Source organism: Podarcis gaigeae, assembly GCF_964106915.1.
Source record: "Podarcis gaigeae genome assembly, chromosome: 12".
In the NCBI taxonomy this organism is placed as follows: Eukaryota; Metazoa; Chordata; class Lepidosauria; order Squamata; family Lacertidae; genus Podarcis; species Podarcis gaigeae.
The window spans coordinates 22388694-22403508 of NC_139688.1; the positions used below are offsets into that span (position 1 = coordinate 22388694).

The 14815-nt window shown below is 45.4% G+C and overlaps 1 protein-coding gene across 31 annotated transcripts in view; it reads right to left on the bottom strand.

Moving 5' to 3' along the window:
- The window catches only part of KIAA1217, a 363096-nt gene that overhangs the window by 103473 nt on the left and 244808 nt on the right, over window positions 1-14815 (bottom strand). For 13 of the 31 annotated variants that reach the window (XR_014556563.1, XR_014556564.1, XM_083704562.1 and 10 more), the window contains one exon: window positions 5196-5276. The exons of 14 other annotated variants lie outside the window; for them this stretch is intronic. Coding sequence is in view for 11 of the 17 variants with exons in the window: in XM_083704562.1 (XP_083560688.1) it covers window positions 5196-5276 (81 nt within the window). In the remaining 6 variants the exon portion in view is untranslated. The remainder of the gene's footprint in view (window positions 1-5195; window positions 5277-14815) is intronic. 4 more of the 31 variants (XM_083704576.1, XM_083704580.1, XM_083704581.1 and 1 more) reach the window with 1 other exon arrangement.

Consider the following 14815-nt stretch of genomic DNA (forward strand, 5'->3'; position numbering starts at 1 on the left):
TAATGAAGGCTGAAGAAAGGCAGAGAGGGGATTGTGCAATGGAACGCGAAACACAGAAGGAATCATTCTGCTGTTACATTGCAAGCTGCTGAGTTAGGCCACTGGCATATCTAGCTCAGTATCATCCACACTAGACAGGCAGTGGCTCTCCAGAGTTTCAGCGAGGACTTGCTCCCAGTCCTACCTGAAGATGCCAGAGACTGAGCCTGCTGATCTCTGCCAACAATTCTTAGACCACCTATGTATCCCAACATGGAAACCAGAGACAGAGGTTATACGCTTCTTATTACAGGGGAGAGACCAGGAGCTCACCAAGACGGTACCCAAATTCCTCTATTTTATTTTGTGCCGCCGAAGTACGCTACAGGACCCTGCCCTTGCGGGAGTCCCACAGAGGTGAAATAGATTGCTCACCTCTTCTTCCCTTTGACAAATGACTGTACTGTTGAAATGGCGACGAGGTCGCATTGGCCTATTTATTCTGAATGTTTGTAAGTGATGCCAATAAAGGTTTGATGACGATGATGATGGCTGAGCCTGAGACCTTTTTTTTTGTATGCAAAATAATAATAATAATAACAATAACAATAACAATAATAAATGCCGCAGCCCTTTCCATAGATCAGTAAGGTTTGCTACCTCCAGTTTGCTCATTTGGCTGATGTAGAAGCAATCCCCATCATAGTGATTTAAATGTACGGTGTGAAAGTAGCCAGAAAGAGAGAGGGAGAAATCTGCTACTTTTAGAAACAGGACCAAGACTGCAATCCTTACTCCAAGACAGCCCCACTGCATGCAACAGGACTTTGCTTGCTTCTGAGTGTTCCAAGGCATTCAGAAAACTTTTAAAGGTAAAGGTAAAGGTACCCCTGCCCGTGCGGGCCAGTCTTGACAGACTCTGGGGTTGATGCGCCCATCTCACTCAAGAGGCCAGGGGCCAGCGCTGTCCGGAGACACTTCCGGGTCACGTGGCCAGCGTGACAAAGCTGCATCTGGCGAGCCAGCGCAGCACACGGAAACACTGTTTACCTTCCCGCTGGTAAGCGGTCCCTATTTATCTACTTGCACCCGGGGGTGCTTTCGAACTGCTAGGTTGGCAGGCGCTGGGACCGAGCAGCGGGAGCGCACTCCGCCGCGGGGATTCGAACTGCCGACCTTTCGATCGGCAAGCCCTAGGCGCTGAGGCTTTTACCCACAGCGCCACCCGCGTCCCTCAGATAACTTTTACAGAATGGTTAATAAGTACTGGTTTGCTTTCATATTGTTTAAACTTTATTGTATTGATAAAGGGCATGCCTGCATTTTTGTGTTCCTCTCCCATTCACCACTACCTTCTTTGCCTGAAATCAAATATTTGCTTTTTCAGGAATTTGAAGGTCTGTGGACTATTAATAAACTTTAACTGAACTGTGTCTCTCCAAGGTTTCCGGAAGGGTTCTGTCCCAGTGATTGAACTTGGAACCTTCTGCATGCAGATCACATTCTCTGCCTGCCATTGAGCTATGGCCTTTCAGAGTGAAAATAAATTCAAATTAATTTGGTTTTGTTATGTTAAGTTGATTTCGTTATGTGCTCCACTTTGACATTTGTTGTTTTTTTAAATGCAGCAGTATGGAAATTTATGTGTAAAGCAAAGATAAAACTACATGGATTCTGTTTTTATAGTTAACATAGTGTTGAGAGTTGAGACTGTCTGTTAGTTCGGAAGACAAAAGGGAGAGTTGAGAGATATGAGTTAGAATCTGGGTGCAACAGTGGCAGGATGGAAAGGCAGAGCGAGTGCCAGGCCTGATTTCTGCTAGAATCCAAGGCTGTGGCTATGGGAGAAGCAAGACCCTCTTTTGGTATTAATGCTGTGAACCCCTCCATCAAAGGCTCAGGTTGTAGATGTGTGTAAATAAACCTTATATCATAAAGACACCACAGTCTCTGCTGTGCCTCATTCCCAAAAGGAAATCTGAGCCCTAGATAAGCACCTGGAACCCCCAGAATCTTGCACTGCTCAAAGATAGGAGTAGTGTGCAACAATATGCTTATTAATCTGCTCTTCATGCAAAAATCTAATTAGGCTGCAAACAGTTTCCACAATTCTTCTATTGTATCTTTTATTATAGACATAGAAGCAATCAGCTACAGCATGGGAGCTTTGAGGTTACAGTGGAGGAGTCTCCATCTTTTTGGATTTTCAAGAGTTGGCAAGTTTCTCTAACTCTGATATTCCAACAGAATTTTCCCCTAAATAATCAGCTTGCGTAGAATTGCAGCCAAAATCCCATTAAAAGCCATGGGGCTTAAATTAGTCTTAAATTTGTACAGTGGTACCTCAGGTTAAGGACTTAATTCGTTCTGGAGGTCCGTTCTTAACCTGAAACTCTTCTTAACCTGAAGTACCACTTTGCCGCTGCACCGCCCTCGTGCAATTTCTGTTCTCACCCTGAAGCAAAGTTCTTAACCCAAGGTACTATTCCTGGGTTAGCGGAGTCTGTAACCTGAATCATCTGTAACCTGAAGCATCTGTAACCCAAGGTACCACTGTGATAGCATAACTTGTCCTGCTGGTTTTAATGGGCCATGCAGTGTGATCCTATGGCAAGCCCCACCCTTATTAGTGAGGTTCACTCTCAAGTTAGTATTCAGCAGATTGCAGTCTGAGTGATTTTAGCTGGATCAGTGACTATGTGGTTTGCATTCTTAGGGAAGGAATTTTTTTTTAATAAAATCTGCAGAATTTCCAAGCAACCTTGACTACTTCCCTCTAATGTTGATCAGCTGCATTGCTTCCTGCTGATATGATCAGCCAAAAATATGCTCTCTTCCAAGGACTGTAAAGAAATTAACATGAAATATGTAGGTCACTTTTTCCTGCTCCCTTTTTTAACTGTGTAGAACAGGGGTCTGCAACCCGCGGCTCCGGAGCCGCATGTGGCTCTTTTACACCTTTGCCGCGGCTCCGGGGCGGATACTAGCGAGGGGAGGAGGCGCATTGTGCACCCTGACACTCCCCACTGTGACGGGCGCTGTACTGGCTGTGATGTCGCATGGGGGCGGTGCGTGCGTTAGTCACGCACTGTCCCGACGTCACCTTCCCACCCGCTGTCAGATCGCGGCTCTGGAGATATATTTGTTTTAAATGTCGCAATGGTTTTGCGGCTCCCAGTTTTTTTTCTTCTTCGGAAATGGGTCCAAGTGGCTCTTTTTGTCTTAAAGGTTGCAGACCCCTGGTGTAGAAGCTTCCTAAGATGGTTCACATTTTCAGCTGCTAGTAAAAATTAACTCCATTCTTTTGAGGAGACTAAAAGGAAAAGGATGTTTGTACCAATCTGATAGATCTAGTTTGGGTTTATTTTTTTGCCCCCAACCAAATTCACTGACTTGTTGAGATGTCACAATCAGGTCATGAGTTTGGCTGCAAGGTGCCTGCTATAGGATTGTATGCATCACCACACCCTAATTCCTTCCCTTTTCAAGGTTACTGTGGGATCTTAATCAGGCAAATGTTGGTTATTGGTAACTATTCTTGGTGACCATAATTTGCCTCAATGTCAACACTGGGCATACTGTAGTTATTGCAAACTATAGTTTACCCCCCACAATCGGAGTAAGAGACTATGGTTGGAAGTGGGCTTCCAAGGCAGACTACAGTTAGCGATCGGCACACATTGCCTGATTCAGAAGTCGCTGCAAATTATGGTTTCTGAGAACAAGGCAGTGGAGGAGATAACTGAAATGTGTGAGGGAAGTAGAAAGGGGGAGGCATATAAGCCTGCAGTATGTCCCCTAAGCCTATTTTATGATCTGGCCATGACATGGAAACTGGGCCTTTAAAAAGATGAGGGGGTCCCAGATGCACCAGCCTTGCCTGAAGCACAATATGAGGAGAAATAGTACAATAACTGAAGAAGTGGAACCTCAAATGTTTCACTACAGACTGAACTACTGAGAGACAAAAGAGTTTTGGTGGGCAATTGCCTGTCAGCTCCAGAAAGGTACATAAACCTGAGCTTTATCTTCCAGAGGATAGCTCTTAACAAAACAATTTCACTGTAAGGCGTCCCAGGGCCCTCACATTCTTGTACCTGACAGAAGCCTTTTTAGTTTTTCAAAGCTTGTCAGGTCCATCAGGAATACTGTTTGTTCCCCATTCTCCAAACTATTGTTACATCTTGCAACAGGTTTAAGCTAGAAGTCATGTCCCCCGTTATTACTGCCACACTCCTTATTATTAGAGCTGTCTCCATTGCATCTAGGGGCAGGAGGATTCTGCCAGCCACTGGCATTTTGTAATGCTGAAATGGAAATAAAATAAAACTTAATATACTGGTTCAAGCCCAAAATATCCCCAATAACTTCCTGAAGTCACAGCAACAAGAAAAACAGAATAAATAGATGCTAAAAGACATTATTACATGAGCCTTGAGACAATTTGTTCTGATCCAAGGAGCAAATTACACTCCCATTGTCTCTTGAACACAAATATCCAATGGGCATCTGAAATGAATGCAAGGGGAAAGAAGAATGTGTTTGTGACATTTCTATACAAAAGCTAATGGGTGTAGTAGAGCTACTCAAGTACAGACCTTTCCTTGAAAAATTATAATTGCTTACTGTGACGTATAAGATTTTTCTAATTGAAGTGCTGTTATAGAATTTGAAAAACACAGGGAGACAAAAATGCCTTTTAGGCACAGAGGAAACCTATGTTTGAAAGAAGCTGTAAAGACCTTACCATATAAATGCAAAAGCTTTAGGCAACTTTCCTGCATAGCAACAAACGAGCGCAGGCCGATACATATGACACAAGAGAATATATGAAATTGCTACATTTGAAACAGGAAATACAATAAAAATATAGTCCCAGTGCAATATGATCGTGTTACTAGAAATTATGTGGTTCTCAAAAGGCTGAGGAGCTGATCCGTCTTCTCCATGCCTCTTCTGATATGCTTTTGATATGCGGAGACTTTGTCATACAGAAATTCGTCACTTCAGAACTAATGTTAGAAATGGGTGTCCATGCATTTTGCTACCCAATCCACATCTGGGGAGGAAAACAAGACATGCAGGGCCAGATTTAACCAGGGACAATTTCACTCTTTGGGATGGCAAGCTTCACGCAGTGAGTGGAAGGCAAAACAAAAAAAACAGCAAGTTCAATCCAAGGCAGAATGCAGAAAAAAGAAAAGTGAAGTACTAACTCTCTGAGAGGATTCAATTTTCATCAAGTACCTTTGAATGTCAAGTTCTGAATGGAGGGAGACCAACATGCACTGCAAAGCCTGTGAATCAGAAAAGAGAGAGAGAGAGAGGAAAAAGAAGGGGGGAGGGAGAAGAGAAAAAAATTAAAATAAACAAAACAAAAAGATGGAGTACAAACATAAAATGGAAATGTACAGCAGTAAAACAGCAGCGGACTGGAAAAGAATAGGACTGAACAAAGCATAAAGAGTATGAAGAAAAGAATTAAATAGCAGGCAGTACTGGAAGGTTTCAAGTTGGGAATTGTAGCTGCTTGCACACTTATCCTTATTGTCATCATTATTATTACAACAATTTATTAATCCACTGTCTCAAGACGATTTATGTGTAAAATAATTAAAACACAATTTAAAAACACAAATGCAACAAATACGTTGAAAACAAGACTCGAATCCTAACACTCATGGTAAAGACCCATTTATCAGTCTGGGGAAGCCTGTCAGGAAAACGAAAAGGAAAGACTTCTTCAGTTGTTTCCAGAAAGTGCAGGCCGTGGGCATCTACCGCATCTAAACAGCAATGCAATTCCACAGAATAGGGGCAGCCACACTGAAAGCCCTGCTTCACGAAGAGTGGGCTTCTGAGATCTTTGGGACTTGCAGAAGAAAGTCCCAACATTATACATCTACGTGATGTATAATGGATAAGGTATCTTCCAGATCATACATCTGAATATCCTTCACCTTTTCTCTCCAGCATTCCTGCTAGGCTCCATACTGAAACTTCTCAACATTTTATCCCCTGTCATCCAGCTTCCTTTCCCCCTACCTCCCCAATTTGCTCATTAAATTTGGCAAGGGGGATTCATTCAGTAAGGAGTTAATAATGGCAGGAACTGGACCCATTAAAGGAAAAAAAGCAGAAGAAAGGCTTGTTGCTTAATGAGCAGTAATCTAGCTTCCGTTGATACAGAAACAGTTCAGCATTATAAATGTAAAGGGACCCCTGACCATTAGGTCCAGTCGTGGCCGACTCTGGGGTTGTGGTGCTCATCTCGCTTTACTGGCCGAGGGAGCCGGCGTACAGCTTCCGGGTCATGTGGCCAGCATGACTAAGCCGCTTCTGGCAAACCAGAGCAGCGCACAGAAACGCCGTTTACCTTCCCGCTAGAGCGATACCTATTTATCTACTTGCACTTAGACGTGCTTTTGAACTGCTAGGTTGGCAGGAGCAGGGACCGAGCCATGGGAGCCCACCCCGTTGTGGGGATTTGAACCGCCGACCTTCTTATCGGCAAGTCCTAGGCTCTGTGGTTTAACCCACAGCGCCACCCGTGTCCCTTTAGTTCAGCATTATACAGGTACACATATTCTATCAGCTTTGGATAGTCACGATGTGTAAACACACACAGCAAGCAAAAGTGAGGCATTTCAAAAGAGCAGCCCCCTGGTCTCGCCCCTCCAAAACAGTTTCACTGAAGTGGCTCAACCCACTACAGGAACATGTGTCCCACATCACATTCCAGGTACGGAAGCTGAGTGGATCAGAGATCAATCCAGTCCTGGCAATGGGTCTGTGCAGAGGGAGCGGGCAGGCTCACATAGGGCATGCAAGGCACGTTGCGTGGAACACAGAGCTCAGTGCAATGCCTTGCAGCTGATCTCTGCCCTTCAGTATGTGCTGCCTGAGGTGGTCACTTCACGCCGCCTAATGGTAGGGAAAGGACTATTGCACAGGGAACTGGATGGCCACCTTGTGAACAGGATGCTGGACTTAGCTGGATCTTTGCTCTGATCCAACCAACAGCAAGGTCTTTTTAGAGATGGTTTATTGCATGGTATTAAGAGTCTAGCACTCAACATCACAGAGCAATCCCATGCATGCGTACTCAGAAGTAAATTCCACTGTGTTCAATGGAACTCAATTCCAGGCAAGTGTGTTTAGGAATGCAGCCTAAGGCTATTAACCAGTTTGTACTTGGTTAGGCAAACTGATTTCCCCAAATTTACCAGCAAACCAATAAATTATATTTACTGTAAATAAATCTGCATATTACCTAATACTCAAAATAGGTGCATTTCTGAGGTGTAAGATACTACTGTATTCGATTTTATAGTAATAAGTTCAGTAACCCAACAGAATCAAAACAGCCCCTCTAGTGTAACTCTGACCCACAGAATAAAGCTTTCATTGACTAATCCAGTTATTAAACCAGTTCAAGCTTGCAGTCCTAATAATAATAATAATAATATTAAGCACCTAATTCCCAGATGCATTACAGAGAAAATCATCCAAGAATTAAGAGATGGAAGTGAGACCTAATGAAAACAATGGCAGGATCTAAATATGCAGATACCAGTTTTTAACTAGGAAGGACCTGGACTCTGAAAGGGCTTAGGAAGGAAATTGGATCAAATGCATATTTCCTGCAGATGAGGATTTTATTGGACTATGTTGCCGGGGGTGGGGGGCAGGGAAGAGAGATTTCCTGATAGAGCTTGCTTTGGGTGTGGAAACTTTGAGGAATGGCAATTCTGCTGAAACATGGGGGTCAGAGCTAAATTCAGCAGCTGCATATTAAAAGCCACACAACCATTTCAGCCATCACATCACATTGAGGCTGGAAGCCTAGATGAAGAGCAGGCATCAAATGAGACAAGCATTTGGCAGTTGCAATCAAGTGGAAAGAAGCGAAGAAGAATATTTGCAAATAAGCACAGAGATAGCAGCCAAGTCTCATAGGCCTGGCGTGCCAATAGTAAGAACAAAGCGGAAGGAAATTTGGGGAAACATTTAAATGCACACTCCTAAGGCTACATATTTCCAAAAGCTATTCATGACCTGGCTTCTGCATCTCTCGAAGTACACACATGCTTGAGTTCCAGCTTCCTAATATAAAATGCTGGTTAGCAACAACAATGCTGGGGGCGGGGACAGGGAGGCCCCTTTTACCACCTACATATGGGGTTTTTTGGGGATCTTTCATCAAGCTGTTTGAAGGACATGTTTGGAAAATTACTCTTGCAGCTCCAAAGATTTGCCCATCATTTTCTGTCCCCACCCCTTCATTATTAAGAAGACAGAGTTATGCAAAAACAATGGTTTCTTGCTTTTCCCACCCACTATCGGTACTTTTTGTTGATTCTCTCCCCAAAATCATTGTCCTTCTCCTTCCTGATATTGCTGGGGAAATTATTCCATTGCTCATAAGCCGATTATGACTTACTGGAAATAAGAAACACACAGAGATAAGCTGTAAAGAAATGAAGATCGCTATTTAATAGGGATAATATATTGAAAATGAGGTATGGGGTGGAAAAGAATAAAAGCTGTTTTCAAAATTCAGCAATGTCCCTTGTATTTGGATCTGGTATTTCCCTCCTAGCTTTACTTTCTTAAACTGACCTGGTTAATCAAAAGATACACCAGTTCTGTAAGTAACACTCTAAAGCATACAACTGCAATTTTGAGTGTTAGCTGAAATTGGGGGGTGGGGTGGGACTCTACTATTCCATCTAAGTTCTCCCAAAAAAGGTTGCTCTGTTGTTAGACCTCACTGCAACCTTCCCATGTGTCAGCTAAATGAAAATGAAAGGTTTCCCCCCCCCCCCAAGTTCAAAGTCATTACATCCAATTAAACCCAAGAAACATGCTTCAGATGGTAACTCAAATGACTTACACAGGGAAGAAAGTTTTGATCTATCTTATAGAATCACAGAGTTGGAAGGGAATCTGAGGATCATCTAGTCCAACCAGAGGCAGAGCTAGCTGCTCTGGCACCCGGAGTGGCACACATGCCCCAGGGGTGGGAGCCATGGGGCAGGGAGAGCATCCCAAGGGGCAAGCCGCCCATAGGGGGTGGTGCAAGCCACCCAAGGGAGGCTGCTTCCTGGGCGAGGGAGGGACCCACAACACTTTGCCAGCAGCCTTCCTCCCTTCACTGAGGTCCAGCGCCGAGGGCCTTCTGTGGGTTCCCTCACTGCAAGAAGCCAAGTTACAGGGGACCAGGCAGAGGGCCTTCTCGGTAGTGGCACCCACCCTGTGGAACGCCCTCCCACCAGAGGTCAAAGAGAAAAATTACTACCAAACTTTTAGAAGACATCTGAAGGCAGCCCTGTTTAGGGAAGCTTTTAATGTTTAATAGGTTATTGTATTTTAGTGTTTTGTTGGAAGCCGCCCAGAGTGGCTGGCCAGATGGGTGGGGTATAAATAATAAATTATTATTAGGCACACAAAAAGACTAGTTAGTATATTCAGACCCTTTGCAAGGGAGAGGGAGAGGACATGCTAAATACACACACATAGTGAGAGAGATACACTCTTAAGCCTGAGCTTTCTCTGGCACTATTTAAGAATCAAAGTTGACAGCACATTGCAAAACCTCTTCTGTAGCCCGTGGGGGTGGGGGAGCCCAGCTATTTGGTACCAAATCATCCAAATGACAAGGTTTATATATCTACCTTATTATTAAAAAGGCTTTCATGGCATTCCTCTCTTCTTCCAATAAGTACCTGTCATCCGCTCATCAGTTCCAACAGTGACACGCGAGTTAACAAATGGCTTTGTTCAGCACGCACCAGTATATACTTGCCTAGACTATATGAGAGTCAGACAGGAATTTGCTCATACACCCTGGCTAGCTATCTCTGAGAAATTAGTCAATCTTTTTTAGCTGAAGAAAAAACTTCATCACACAAGATCCTGATTAGTCAAGGAGGCTACGTGGTATACGAGAAATGAACCCAGATTTCCTCAGTCCAAGTCCAGTTTAGCAATTCTCACTAGCTTCTGACAGAGAAGAGACAAAGGCCAAGTCTGAAGGCTGTCCTATCTTGCCATCCACAAATAGATTCGATTTTACATGAATTTGCCAAGGCTGGGCTGCGGGCAGCAGTCTGTGCTGCAGTTGGAATCAGGAGCTGTCGACAAAGCCTAAGGGTCAGGAGAACCAAAGGCCAGCCAAAGGACCACAGGGTAAGGCCTTTGTTGCTCAAGCAAGGCTTAACTTGGCCAGGAAACTACTGAGTAAACATGCACAGCCTGGATCCAACCCACTGAAATGCACAGTGGTACCTCCGGTTACATACTTAATTCGTTCCGGAGGTCCGTTCTTAACCTGAAACTGTTTTTAACCTGAAGCACTACTTTAGCTAATGGGGCCTCCTGCTACTGCCGCGCCGCTGTGCGATTTCTGTTCTCATCCTGAAGCAAACTTCTTAACCTGAGGTACTATTTCTGGGTTAGCGGAGTCTGCAACCCGAAGCGCCTGTAACCTGAAGCGTATGTAACCCGAGGTACCACTGTATTTGGGGTAGATACGTTAGGGGCGCAGATTAGGAAAGTTCTGAACAGCAAACAAATTCTATCAAGCCCCAGTTAGTTTACAAGAAATATCTGTTCACATGCATCTCATTTAGCCGAAATACATGCATGCTTCTGGCTCTACTGGGCTTAGAAAGCCGGGATGTAGGAGTAGACTTGAATTCGAGGAGCTGATGACATAATTGTTCAGCAGCCAAGTCTGGGTTTTAAAAGCTAAAAGAATCTGCAGCATATGAAATCATTTTCAACTTACAAAGCTTCCAAGTCCTGTGCCAGTCTGCTTTGCTTTAAATATGGAGTACCAAAGAACCCACAAGTTCTTACACTTGAAAATATTACTTCTAACGATACCCAATTCTTCCACCTCTTTGTTGTCTCTTATTTTATCTCCCTTTCACCTTCAGAATGGAAATAAGCCTGAATCCAAGTGTTTGTTAGCACAAGAGACAACATTTCTGAAATCCCCTATTCCTGGTTACTGCCATATACACTCATGGCATCATTCTGGAACAGAGGTGGGGAACCTGCAGCTCTCTAGGTATTGCTGGACTACAAACCCCATAGTCCCTGACTGCCTGGGGCTGACAGGAGTCCAGCAACCCCGGAGGGCACCAGGTTCCTCATTCCTGATCTGGAATAAATAGTTTTCAGTGGCGTTTACTGCCAGGCAAGACTCTAGAACTGCAGCCCCTGGGTCAAACCAGATGATGTGTCCACACACTGTATCTGTACCATTAAGTGCAGGCTTTATAAAAAACACAATCTGCCAAAAGGAAGAGGGCAGCCAGGATATGTTTGTGGGGGGGGGGGTAGTCTTAACACTTTGCCCTCATTATGGCCCCAATTTAGGGCTCGTCCACACTTCTGCTTGGCCCATGCCTAGAAAGCATGGGTCTGAGTGGTTTTCTGCTTATCTCTCAGTTTCTAGGCAAGCATCCTCGGGGAGAGATTGTTCCAAATCTGGGGCACCACCACCAAAAAGGCCCTCTCCAAAATTGTTATTAGCCAAGCCTCTTATGGCAGAGGTGCCTCGGGAAGGGTCTCTGACGATGAATACAATTGCCATGGGAATGCAATTCCCATGGCAGCAGGCATTCCTTCAGATACCCGAGTCCAAAGTCACACAGATTACAATAACTACTTTGCAAAAAGCACCACATTCCTGCAAGTACCAAACAGTGTGCCAAGATTTGTGACATCCGAGCAACAAGAGGATTGCCTCGGGGAAGACGTGCAGACTGCAGGGGCAACAGCGGGAAACAAACACGCATTTATTGTGTAAAGTGCTGACTAGGCAGCAATACTATTGAATCCATGAGAAAAGAGTGGGGGGAGAACGGAAGCAATTGTCCCTTTGGTTCATAATGCAGAACGGCTAGCATTCCTGCAGTCCTGATTCCTTGACCCAAATTTCTGAGGAACTTTTGTTGCATAACAACGCAAATGCATTATAGCCATTCCTTCATGTTTCACAAGAACTGCTTAGCTTTTGTCTCGGTCTGTTCCACTTGCCTCGGGTGGAAATTCTATACCTTAACAGAAGCTGCTACAAAATGTATAAATCCGGAGCTTCCCTCTCCGCACCCTTGTGTCCTGGAATGCACGTCTCTTGTTACTTAAGTGAAAGGAAAGAAACTGATGTTGTCAGCTCTCATCAAGACAGATGGTTTCCCTAGGATATCCGGGCTGAGTATTCCTACTCTAGTTATGCCTAGAGTAGAGAGATATGTGAAGGACTTAAGAAGAGCCAGCTGAATCAGGCCAATGGCCCATTGAGTCCAGAGTCCTGTTCTGGCAACCTACAAGCAGGACTTGGGCACAAGAGCCCTTTCCCACCCTGTGGTTTTCTTCAACTGGTACTCAGACGCATTGCTGCCAACAACAACAATAATTACCGTATTTGTCGCCCCATAGGACGCACTTTTCCCCCTCCAAAAATGAAGGGGAAATGTGTGTGCGTCCTATGGGGCGAATGCAGGCTTTCACTGAAGCCTGGAGAGCGAGAGGGGTCGGTGCGCACTGAACCCTCTCGCTCTCCAGGCTTCGCACAGATCTCCGCAAGCCGTGGGAGCCCTGCGCTGGGCTCCCGTGGCTTGCGGAGAGTTGCCTGCATGCCGAAGGCTGGGCACGCTGAGCTCAGCGCGCCCAGACTTCGCGCGGCTCTCCGCAAGGCACGGGAGCCCTGCGCTGGGCTCCCGCGGCTGGCGGAGAGTTGCCTGCATGCCGAAGGCTGGACACGCTGAGCTCAGCGCGCCCAGACTTCGCGCGGCTCTCCGCAAGGCACGGGAGTCCGACACTGGGCTCCCACGGCTTGCGGAGAGTTGCCTGTTCTGGGGGCTGGGGTCGGGGGAAGCTCAGGCTTCCCCTGCCCCAGCCCCGCGCCTGGGGGAAAAATAATTTTTCCCCCCCTTTATTTCCCCCCCAAACAACTAGGTGCACCTTATGGGACGGTGCGTCCTATAGGGCGAAAAATACGGTATTTATTCCCCGCCCATCTGGCTGAGTTTCCCCAGCCACTCTGGGCAGCTTCCAACAAAGATTAAAAATGCATTAAAATGTCACACATTAAAAACTTCCCTAAACAGGGCTGCCTTCAGATGTCTTCTAAATGTCAGGTAGTTGTTTATCTCTTTGACATCTGATGGGAGGACGTTCCGAGAAGGCCCTCTGCCTGGTTCCCTGTAGCTTTGCTTCTTGCAGTGAGGGAACCTCCAGAAGGCCCTTGGCACTGGATCTCAGTGTCCGGGCAGAGCGATGGGGAGTGGAGACGCTCCTTCAGGTATACTGAACCAAGGCTGTTTAGGGCTTTAAAGGTCAGCACCAACACTTTGAATTGTTCTCGGAAACGTACTGGGAGCCAATGTAGGTCTTTCAAGACTGGTGTTATGTGGTCTCGGCAGCCGCTCCCAGTCACTAGTCTAGCTGCCACATTCTGGATTAGTTGTAGTTTCCAGGTCACCTTCAAAGGTAGCCCCACGTAGAGCGCATTGCAGTAGTCCAAGTGGGAAATAACTAGAGCATGCACTACTCTGGTGAGACAGTCCGTGGGCAGGTAGGGACTCAGCCTGCATACCAGATGGAGCTGGTAGACAGCTGTCCTGGATACAGAACTGCGCTACTACTGCTAGGCCAGTACAGCAGTCACCATATCACACACATCTTCAGTCTAGGAAGGGACATCTGAAAACCACACAGCCGGGAAGTAAAACAAAAACCGGCACAAAAAAATGGCAAGCATGCTCACAGCATCCCTGGAACCACTCCCAGTGGAACCAGTAAATGACTGTGTCAGCACTGACCCCCACCACATTGCTTACACATAGAGGGAGCCAATGAATTCATGACAATGGGTACATGTCCTAGTACCCTCACCACACCGTGGACGACGGGGGTGGGAAGACTACATAGCCTTGGTGCAGGCTCTTCCTCCAGACATCCAACTGGAGCAATGCTCAGGAAGGGACCATAGAACCATACTGGAACAAAATGTATTTTCTTGGCTCAGCCACTGGAAAAAAATATGCGCGCTGTTAAGATACATTTATTTATTCTTTAGAGGAAACTGGGTTCTTGGTTTTTCTCTCTCCAAGCAGTTGTAATATATATTTTATTTAGAAATAGGAGCTCGAGAGAGAGAGAGAAAGAAATTCAGAGAGCACACCAGGTTTAGCCTCCAGGGAAATTCTTTCACAGTAGTCTTAGGCAATAAATAATCTCTCTTTGTGTTAAAACAACACTCACTGAAGTTCAGAACTGGAGCATCTGCACTCTGGAATGCTCCCCAGGGTCCGCCGTAGAGAGCAAAATGCTGAGGTTTGCTAGGATTATTACAGGGGAGTTTCCCATTTATAATAAGTTGCTGCAGCTTAGGAATCTTCTACCTGGGAGCAATCATTATTAGAGGTTAAAGCATCGAAAACCCCGTGGTGTTTGTAAAGCAGAGGCCTAATGATCCAAGCCTTGTATGATGTTTGTATAGGGACTTGGGATTCCCACTGGATGTCTGACACTATATAAATATAAAGTGATTATCACTATGTCTATAGCCATGAATCCTTCTTGGCAGTCATAAAAAGTGAATAATGCCTCCCGACAAGGCATCACAAGACTGGGCAATTGAAACGGGCCCGGGGACAGACTAACTATGCCGTTCCAACACAACCCTTCTGCATTTTGATCTCCCTGGGAAGTGGTGTCCTGAGCAGAGTGGGAACAATGATTGATCAAGTTAATGGATGGCAGAGCTATCAATGACTATCATTAGCCACTAAACAGCACAAAGTGGCTGAATGTAAGA